The 10950-nt window shown below is 37.4% G+C and overlaps 1 protein-coding gene across 1 annotated transcript; it reads right to left on the bottom strand.

The window, feature by feature from the left end:
• Nucleotides 1-4170: 4170 nt before the first annotated feature.
• On the bottom strand, nt 4171-10925 carry m6pr (mannose-6-phosphate receptor (cation dependent)). Its single transcript, XM_041794083.1, has 7 exons — nt 10623-10925; nt 7942-8114; nt 7638-7807; nt 7381-7490; nt 5413-5543; nt 5199-5325; nt 4171-5108 (listed from the first exon to the last, which is right to left on the bottom strand). The coding sequence occupies exons 1-7, from the start codon at nt 10626-10628 to the stop codon at nt 4986-4988; spliced, it is 840 nt and encodes a 279-aa protein (XP_041650017.1). The 5' UTR covers nt 10629-10925; the 3' UTR covers nt 4171-4985.
• Between the last annotated feature and the right edge of the window lie 25 nt (nt 10926-10950).

Genomic DNA, 10950 nt, shown 5'->3' with positions numbered 1-10950 from the left:
CACGCTGGTAGATAAAATCCAACGATAATGAGCCCTGCTGCCATCTATTGTATCAGAGAGGGATTGCACAGTCTACTCTTATTTGGATTAAATAAGCTGCAGGTTTTTCCATTTACAGAAAGCTGACTGATATGCAGGGGTTCAAAGTAACTCATTTTGTTTACTCAAATTACTGTTAATGAGTAGTGTTTTAGTGTAATTTCCTTATTTGAGTACGTTTTCAAATCAGTGCTTTTACGTCTGCTTCAATAAATTTTAACCAGAGTGACTGTACTTTTTATTTGTGTTCAATACTTTTTCCACTTCTGTTGACTACACAGTACCACATAGCAAGAGAAGGATTCCACATCACATCCCAAACAGCTGTTGTAAACAGCAGAAACTTGAATGTTGATATCTCAGAGTTAAACATTTCTCAGTTGATTTTAACTCCCCGAGTAATTTAAAGTCCCATTGAAGTGAAATCTAAACATTGTGTCTAAACACACTAGATATATTTTGATAAGGTTGCTGTAAACATATGTAAACACTGAGATCTATGTGTGACTAATTTTTTTATTTAGACCATTAGAAAGTTGTTCACCTCTTTCCTGGCTTGATTTTATTTAAGCAGGGAAAATATAAGAGCCCATGACATCACAAGTCTTGATGGGGAATTACCTGGTTTACCCAGGATAATGAACAGATTTCTCAAGTTCTCGCATATAGTACTAAAATTAATTAATCACGCAAAATCAAGCATTGTTACCTCTTAGGGTTATCACAAAAGAACCAATAATTACTCAACATAATGGAAAAACAGTAAAATAAGAAGTATGGATGCGTGTCTACAAAGGGGTACTGAGGATAAAACATGGGAATAGACTTTTCCTATGTTAGCAACCCAAGTGCAGGCCTGCCTAAAGAAATGGCTGAGTCCCTGAAAGACCCAAGAACAAGACCAATTTGAAGGACCCTCGAGTTTTGTTTGATAATATCAACCTATGAATCAGCCTCCTGGCTAACATTTGCCTCCTCTGTCAGCTTCAGATCATCTTTGAAATAGAATAAGGTTAAGTTACTATTGTAGTCACATGCTCTATCCAGCTGCCTCCCTTTCTTCTCCTTTTCCAGCAACCCAACTTTGGTTCAGGTCCTGGCACAGCCTAACCTTGCAAAGCAGATGGACTCGCCCATTTCAGTGTTTCTTACTGGCAAATCCATCTGGCATGTCAGTTTAGGCACGGCTATAGAGTCCAAATTATGAGCCTAGTAGTATAAGTTACTTGGGCTAGCTTATCACGTCAACACAAAAAATAAGGTCCAAACAATTAACAAAGAGAGGGTTTATATTATGAAGTAGTTCATGTTCTCTAAAGCAACTGGAACATGCATCTTTTTAGAGTTAATAAGTAATGTTAGATATTTATGTGTATGAAAATATTACCACTACTTCAATTTAGAATGGACTTTGCTTTTGCAAACCTTCTTGGGTCCCAGAAAGCTTTCCCCCTTTTCCCTCCTTATTGGCAGCCTTGTTTGAATGTCAATACACGGCAGATACAAAAAAGGTTAGAGAGATCTACCATTCTTATGAGTTTTATGCAGGAAACTAGGGCTGGGCGATTAATCGAAAATTTGATTCAATCGTAATATGGCCTGCTGCAATTTTCAAATAGAAGAAGTTGCAATATTTCTTTTGCCTGAAATTTGAGTCAAAATACAGGTTTAAAACTTTTTGCAGCAGCAGCAGCAGAGATGTCATGCATTACATATGCAATCATTCAAAACCCCTATTTTAGAATAGTCTACAAAAATCCTTATTTTTATTTTTTCTAAACATTTTTCTGATTAAATATGAGGATGACGTAAAAATTATCATTCCCTTCAAAACAATAATTCATATCCTATTTGCAATACGAGTCAAAATCCTTACAATTAGATATTTTTTCAAGATTTTTAAGGCCTAGTTTTATCTAATACTGTGTTGCTTAAAATATAGAATGATTTAGTGTTTGTGTTTGTTGTAAAATACATAAGATGATGAACTTAAGGAATTATCACATATCAAATTGCAAATGCAGGGGAAGAAATTGCAATTAGATTATTTTCCCAAATCGTTCATCCCTACAGTAAACTCTGTACAACCCCCCCGGTTGAAGACCAGAAAAAAAAAACCATCAACAGTGAACATATCAAATAGTTAACATGCAAAGTGAGTCCAGTAGATTACCTTGATTTAAGTCAATTCTGTGGTGTACTGACAAGTGACACACTAATGTTTCATGCAGTGATGCTATGAACATATACTCAGAACCTGGCCAATAGGAGATAACTTGGCAAAGAAAGACTTAGGTACAGTTCTTTATGATACAGTCCACTAAAGTCAATGCCATCCCATCTTCATCCACAGTATTTTCCTTTTAGCTATCAAACCCCATGTGATCACAATCAGTGGGATATTGTGTAGCTGGAGGAGGCATGGGTTTCTTTTTGTGTTCTGATTGTTCCGATGTGTTTTGGCTTCAACTGTTTCCCTACACCCCCTGCATTCAAACATGTTCACGTTTGACTTAGAACTGTTCAAGTTCTTTCAATCAAGCATATTATCACATGTTGAGAGAAATTTTACTATAAAATATACTATACAGTAAATATGCGTGCCCTTTAGTGCTTACCAAGTTCAACACATACATGAATGTCTTTAACAGTTTATTACTGATGGAACCAAAAACAAACAGAAGGGTTTGTGGCTTGAAATAATCCTTGAACTTAACTTTTTATATCAATTCAGAGGTCATTTAATATTTTAAAACCCCCAAGCAAGCATTTCATATTGGTTGTGACAAAAGAAAAAAAACAGGAAATAGCTGTAATAAACACACAAATAACCGATGTAGGAACAACCAAGCAAACAAACTTAAGCACTCACATTGATTATAATGTTGTAACTTGTTTCATAACAAACTTGTAACATCAATTTTCCACCAGGAATGACAAAAACAGCTTTAATCCTTAGCTTTTACAATATTACATTTCTAATAATATGACAAAATGCTGTTTATTGTCTTCAGAACTATAACATTTACAACCGTGATATTAAGCAGGTGTTTAGAAAAACAAGTGCTCTTGTTGCTGCTCTAGCTTCTTAAAGAAACAAAGCATCAGGCATGATAGGGCCCAGGTATTTGGTCAAAGTAAAGTACAATATCCTCTTTAGACCAGGAGTTCTCAAACTTTTCCAAGCTAGAGACCCCTAGAGAAAATTTTCCAAGGACCCCCCCCCCCCCAACCCTCATAACTGCCATTTGTACCCCTAGATTTAGATTTTAGACTCTTCAACCTAAATACATGCTCTTGTCCAATTTAGAGTGGCTTCTACTTTTTGCAATCCTTTGAGCAGCCAAATAAGAAGCTCTCTGTGCTTTTCTGAGGTTGTGGTCGGATAAAAGTGGTAGGACACAGAACACATTTTGGTCTTCCGTTGCTGTTCTCAATAAAACCAAACTCGAAATAGCGGTCATCATATTTTCTCAGTTTAGCTGGTTTGGGCCTAGAATCACGTGATGAAGTGGACACACTTAAATATTTATTCATTGTTGCTAGCTGGACCAAGTGTGTCCTGAGCAAGGTGACTGATGGATGATGAGTGACAGATTTACATGATATGTCACAATCATATCTGAGTTTTTATCTGCTCAAAGCAAACTTATGTGGGAGTCATTGGTTTAGTATGGTTGTTTAATGGCACTGTGGTACCTTAATGTATTTATTTGATTTTGAATGACAAGGCATTATTTTAATAATTTACTTTTAATTATTTCATGAACCCCCAAGATGGGGATCGCGGACCCCCAGGGGTACCCAGACCCCAGTTTGAGAACCCCTGCTTTAGACTATGACTGTGGTAGTACCAAGAAATGCGTGTGGTTTGGTTGGTTTTAATGTATAGGCAGACAGATCTGATTTGACCCCCTATAATAACATTCACTAATAATAGTGGTGAACATTGCTTTATGCTGTGAATAGTCATTCATTCTATGAAAATACAAGTACATATTCTGAATATACTATACCAAATCTTTTTCCTTTTATAAATAAGAATAGCAGGAATTTATACACAAATCTCTTCAAATCGCCTCTGTTAAGTTGTAATTAGAGACAAAAATGAGGAATTTATAGGAATTTTAATTTTAGTTGTATGTTTTTATTCAGACACCATTTTTATGGTGTCCCACAAACATTTTTGGCCAAACTAATACAAATGGCTGTAAAGCAACAACTTTTGCACTCAGATTAGTTGCTATATCAAATAATTATAAGCTATATAAGCAGAAGCCTTTTCCCTATAATGTCGGAGAAGGACAAGCATCCAAACAAAAATATAAATTCAGTCAAACTGTGGGTTTTGAAGAGATTTGTACTAGTTTAGCAAAGCTGTAAGTACTTAGAATTAAACCTTAGCAAACTGTCTAACTTTCTGAAAAGAAAAAAAATTTGCGGCAAAATTATGCATCAAAAAACATATGTTTCGTAACCTGAACTTTCAGTGCACACAATCAGTATTTCAGGAAAACAAATCACTGCATCCCGCACCAACTTCAAACAATTATTAGCAATAAATCATGAAGTTCATATCATGAAAAATCCAGGCTCTTAACCTCTCCTTTTTCTGCAAGACTTAAATGGAATAAATGTCACTCTTTGCTGTCACTGGTTAATCTTGTATTAACATCAGCTGTTAGATGTTTGACATCAAACAGCTGAATGAGTTGCATGGAGGAGACAGGCCTGTCAGCCACAGAAATAACATCCTCTCCAAAGTGACAGGCAGATCACACAGTAGTAATTCTAGGCACAAGTCTGGAAAATACACAAAGTGTTGACAGGTCCTGACCTTTAACCGGCACAAGATAAACAAGACTTGTGTCTGACTTCATCTAACCTGTAAAAGAGAAAGCTGCGTCACACAGTGTCATATCTGTCCTGTTCCTGGCATATTGAGGTCACATTGGAAGTAAGTGGTCATCTCTCTCCTCTGGCTCTTCTTCTAGTGGCTCTGTGGACACGCCCCTGTAGGCAGGGGCTTCCTCCCGACTTCGCGACCGACACACAAAGTCACAGCCGTCCTTTAGGAAAGGAGAGAGGCATGTTTATTTACACAAACAGACACAGTCTTGATCTTTTAATCCATTATTCACCAACTTCAGCCAACTTACTGCTGTCAGGTTACCAACTTCTACCCAGAAAGCATAATTTGGAAACTGCTCCATCCCTTTGGCTCCAACAATCAGTCTCTGATAGAGGAAACCTCCAATGAGGTAGACAGCCACAATACAAACCCCACTGAAAGAAGAGAGAGTTAATGAGCACAGATCAATTCTAATATTTTAACATGACATTTTTAAGTTGTTACAGCCAGTCTTTCCATACATGATGAGTATTATGGAGCCAGGGCTGAGCTTCGATTCCAAAGGTGGGCACACTGCACTGGAGTCCAGCTCAAAAAGGTAGAAACAGCCTTGTTCCCTCTCCCTGTCCTCCAGCACGGACGCCAGCTGGCCCTGGAAGTGAGGCAGAGCAGTAGATAGTTAATAAACACAGTCCTGAACACTCTGCAGCAGACTCAGAGGCAGCATTTAAGTTTCTAAAGTCACAGCTCCTACATGGTTTAACTGTAAACAAAGACAAAAACAAGTAGGGTGGACATATGTCTGTCCCGTAAATTCACCCGTTATTCTGCAAGCTCTCTTGTCAAATGTCAACTTCTATCATTGCTTAGTTTGTGAATTTATGATAAGACTCTGTGAAGTTCCCGCACTGGTTCTGATTAGGAAGTAATTGACTTGGTCAAACTTCCTTGTGCAGATCAGCTGTTTTAAAATCAGATTGTGGGTGAAAATAAATAAAGACAATGTATATTTCAAGGTGATTTTTTGTATTTATTTTGGGTATATGATCATTAAAATCAATGATAATTTCACTAACTAAGAACTGTCTTTTATATGCGACTAACTCAGGCTAAATTGCAAAGACTTTGTATTTCTTATTATTGTAGTAATATATCCTTTAGTTATTTTAAGATACTTCTGAGTATTGTTAAGTGAGTATGTTTTGGTGATAGTGGGGGGCCTCATATCAGAGTCTGCTTAGGGCCTCACTTTGGCCAGGGGCAGTCCTGGATCAAATTGTCCTTCAATGAGTAGATTACCTCAGAATCTCTGTATCATGATAACATCAGTATCATGGACAAAAGTGTATTGTAGTGGGTAATACACTAGAGTCCTCTTTGTTGCGATTATTCTTGCTTCACTAAGTGCTACAAGTATCCTCCTTTTTGGTGCTGTGGAAATGGCCACCCTAGAAACAAGTCAACAAACGATCATGGGGGAAAAGATTAGCTGCAATGCTGTTTTGACATCAAACCTGACCAAATATGGAAAAGAAAGTCAAAAATTTTAAAGACAGTAAAGAGTTTGATGTGCAGCAATAAAGAATAAAGGGAAAGCTAATCATATGGAAGAGTGATGTATACAGCGCTGTAACAGTGCCCTATGATTTGTTAATGAAGGTAGGTAGGCTTTGTTCACTGAATGCATTTTAGTTGTGACATTTGCATCTCTTTCTAATCAGATGGACTTTCTTTGCAAACAAGACTTGCATGATTTTGTCAGCTCAGCGGATAGAATAAGAATCATGGCAAATGACTCAAAAAGTTACTAATGACAAATTGTTCCTCTACGGCTCTTTTACGCTATTCTAACCAAGGAAACAGCAAATTCATAAAATAAGAATCAATAAACAGAACTTGAATAAGAATGTAAGAAATTCAAATGATGACCAGTCCTGTCTTTAGATTACATCAAGGCTTTAAGTTCTGCATAATATACAGCTTCAAGAGACAGGCGTGCTAGGTTACCTTAGAGAGCCACTGAACCAGGCTCCTTTGGTATCAAATTTCCAATCCAATTATGGTCACTTCTGACTCAAAAAAACTAACAACGCAGCAGCCAAAGGCCTACTCAGGGCTCCACAATTGTAAAAAATGCATGAAGTTATGGTAGGTGTGTCTATTATAAACAGTTAACCTTGAAACTGATCTGTCAAGTAAAAAAGCTGACCTTGATTCCCTTACACAGTCTGATACCCAGAAGTACACTGCATTGACTGATAATGTGGATGCTAATTCCAGAAGGTAAGGAAGAATAAAACTGTGACAACTTCAGGGGTTGTAAAATCTGTGTCATCATAGCATCAACAGCAGGGCAGAGGTTGAAGAAGTGGAACTCAAGATGCTTTCCTGCTTATCTGATCACTTTAAATACAAGACCCTGCCAACACAGCCTCACAGCCCATTTCATTAGTCTAAATACTTAGGAAGGGGTCATCTGTGTTTTTTACCACATCCATGTTCCTGTTGCAAGAGATCATGATAATAGCTCTCCTGTTTTCCTTTGAGCAGTGGGCATCATATTTTTCGCCATCTCCGTAGATTAGCATCACCCAGTCAGCTGCAACAGCAGTAAAGAGTAAAGTCAGACAATGCAAAGACAATGTTGTTCTAAAAACATATACAACAAAAACCCCATGCTCAAAACCGAAAAGTAGACATTTTTCTGGGGGGAAATAGTATATTATGATATTCTCAAGGGACTTACTTCCACCATAGGCCTGTGTTGCATTGTAAGAGCCAATAATTTTTGGTTTCTTATCTTTGGTCTTGTCATCCAACTGAACAACCCCGGCTCCCGGAACACCCCATGCGTCCCCGCAAAACTGGAACACATATGTGTAAGTCTCAGGTTCCCCCGAGGTCTGCACTGTGAAGCTATAAACATGAGAACAAATCATAGTTAGAGGAACATTTGTTTAAAATGATCGTGCTAGTTTTACACAGTGAAGCAGAGTCGATTTACGTGTGATAACAAGCTACCTAAAAACATATGTCATGTCACTGCTTACTTCCTCTCTGCAAGTGGCTCTAATCGGTTGAGGACTTTCCGTTCTGACTCAGAGTCCTTGTACAGTTTACAATTCTTGGCGCTGTCGGTGGTGTAAACCCCACACCAACACAGGAGCAGCTGAACAGCCAGGGTCCACACCAGGAAAGACCCTTCACTGTGTCTGTTCATCAGCTGGTAAAAAATAAAATATAAGAATGATTATTGACATCCTGTATCTAGGACAAGACAAGTATATCATTTATCTCGAGAGGCTATGTTCAAATGCACATACTTGCTTTGCATTAGAGAAGGATAAAAGGCAAAATGTATAAACTGTCCACCAACAGAGTTCCTCTCTATGTGATTCATAGCAAAGCACTTTTTAAGTGGTGGTACTAGGGATGCATGATGTTGGATTTTCGCTCATATCTAATAAGCTGATACTTCTAAGCTCATTCAGGCCGATACGGAAAAGCTATACCACCATATACTGTAATCCTTTTGTTCTAAAGAAAACCAAATCTAACATGTCAAAGTATTGAAATTTTACTCATTTTGGACAGTCAGTCTGTTTTAGAAATTAAAAAAAAACAAACAAAAAAAAAAAAAAACAATTTTCTGCCACAACAAACATTAAGGTTTTCTGAGTCTGGAAAGAGACAGCATTTAATTCTATGATATATACAAGGCTTTTTTCAAATATTTGCACTCTGTTATGAAAACTGAAAGTAATTTCTTTAGACTACATGAACATTACATGCAAATATAGCACTAACAGTTGCAGTAAAGCTAAGCTTCATCTGCTTTTGCAACAGCTACAACACTGTTACAACCTGCAGACAGACTGTGAGCTCTGTAGAGCACCAAACAAAATAAATCTCTTTAAAGATAATGCTGGGTAAAATCACCTTATAGTTTTCATCTTAATATCCTCAAGAGGATTTCATATCACATTCTAAGGGTTTGTTCTGAGCTGGGTAAAAACAAAACATTGGCTTATTTTGGGTTCTTTGCAAAGTCTATGTTTTGTACTAGAAAAAAAATTGCAAGGTATCCTATATCTGAAAAATGTAGTTCCATTGGATTTTTTTTTAAGTTAACAGCCTTGTTAACAGTCCATTTAACAAAAACATTGTGTCTGCCTCATTTAGCAGGTTGAATTCTTTCTTTGTACATTATGCTTGCCTATCGTGTTTTGGCTTTTTTGCCTTCTTTTTATTATAACTGGTGTGCTGTCTTGGCCAGATCTTCCTTGACAGAAGAAATCTTAATCTTAAGGGAATGCCTAGTTAAACAACATTCTTCTCAAGTGTAAAAAAAAACAAAAAGCTGTAGTTAAGACCAAAAACTCCAGTCCTTTGAAAGGAATGAGCATGAAAACAAGGGACCATCAAATTTGATGGTGCATTCAGACATTCAGTCAATGCATCTGCCATACATGTCAGCATAAATCTTTAATATTTAACTAAATAGACTGTCATGTGCAGATAACAATATCATGCACACAATGTTAGGCATCCCTAAGTGATACTGTGAAAACCCTTCCTTTATGATAGGCCCATTAAGAAGTTGACAAGGGATTTATCATGTATCATTTAGCTTATCCTAAATCACAGATTCAATTTTATGATCCTTTAATTGGAAAAAAAAAAAGCCTCAACTTTTCCTAATCGTCAAACAGAGTATCAACCCGTTTCAGTTGAATTTATATATGTGTAGCATAATCCACATTAGGTACTGGAGACAATATTTTTCACACTCTTAAAAATCGAAGAAAAAAAATCCTCAGAAATATGCGCAACATGTCTTTTTGTCCATTGATGCTTTAATCTTGTTGATTTTGAAATAGTAGGCAAAGCAGGAAGTTTAGGATCTGTTTAAGTAAGGCTTTATTTTTACAAGGTTTCAGCACCTGTGCCTCAAGGGACCCTGCTTTACTGCTAATAAACCAGAAACAGGCTGGCTTTTCTATCATACATTGTTATAATACTGTACGGTCAAAAAGCACAACCTCTTCCACAACACACTGTTATCCATATGGCTATTTTTATCTAAAATCTAATAAGTCCTAAATTCGCTGGTAGGAATTTGGGTTGCATATCGCTTGTTTGCTACCAACTTCAGCGGATCTTCAGTGACGTGTTAATCGGCGACTTGTCGTCATAGTAACAACCATTTTTTCATATGGAAAAGTGTTCTAACGAACGCTATTTGATTTGTGTTTTCATTAGAGGCATATCCGTTTACCATTTTTTCTTGATGTTTGAAAGTTGAAAAAGTCACATTTGCTGGACAGTCTCCGTCTTTTGCATGTGAATAAACCAGACAACACAGACGCACTCGAGAAGTCGTCAGTCAACGCGGTCACTCCTTTAACCGTAACACATGGTCATCGCTCCCTTATCAGGAAACACCACTGGGAGGCGTGTAACTCTTGAGAAACACATGTATGAGCAGGAAACACTCAAATTAAAGAACACAGACGCAGAGGAAGGCGACCAGATAGTTATGTTACTTGATATAACTTTATAAAGTTACACATTTAAAGGTTTCACGAAACGAGGGGTTAAGGGTGTGCATGAAAAAGGTCTGTTCATCCCGTGCAAGAGGCAATGTGTTTTCACAAGGAAACAGTGGAAAATAAACCCAGAAAGAGTTAAACAAAACTCTGGTATATTTCTTGGCATATTGTGTGCTTACCTTCATGACTTCCTGTACTGTAAATGAGTGGAAACGCTTCTTTGTGAGTTACACTCTACCATACAAACTGACAGTTGCTTCCTCGAGCTAACGTCGCTTCCTTGTTGACTTAATCAGCAGTAAAGCTTCTACTTTGTTGTACGGTGACGTATAATCTACCTGCACGACGTCTGGAGTTTGGAAAAACTAACGTTAGCTGGACCTTTTTCTGTTCTTCATTTTAACCCACTTTTCCCAGAAAACAGTGTATCAAGTGGGAGCATCCAGCAAGGATAGCAGCAAGCTAAGGACAGCAGCGGAGTGCGGAAGTGAAACCAAACATAAACGC

Source organism: Cheilinus undulatus, linkage group 8 (assembly GCF_018320785.1).
Source record: "Cheilinus undulatus linkage group 8, ASM1832078v1, whole genome shotgun sequence".
In the NCBI taxonomy this organism is placed as follows: domain Eukaryota; kingdom Metazoa; phylum Chordata; class Actinopteri; order Labriformes; family Labridae; genus Cheilinus; species Cheilinus undulatus.
Note: the sequence above shows the minus strand (reverse complement) of the source record. Positions and strands in the feature narration are given on the sequence as shown.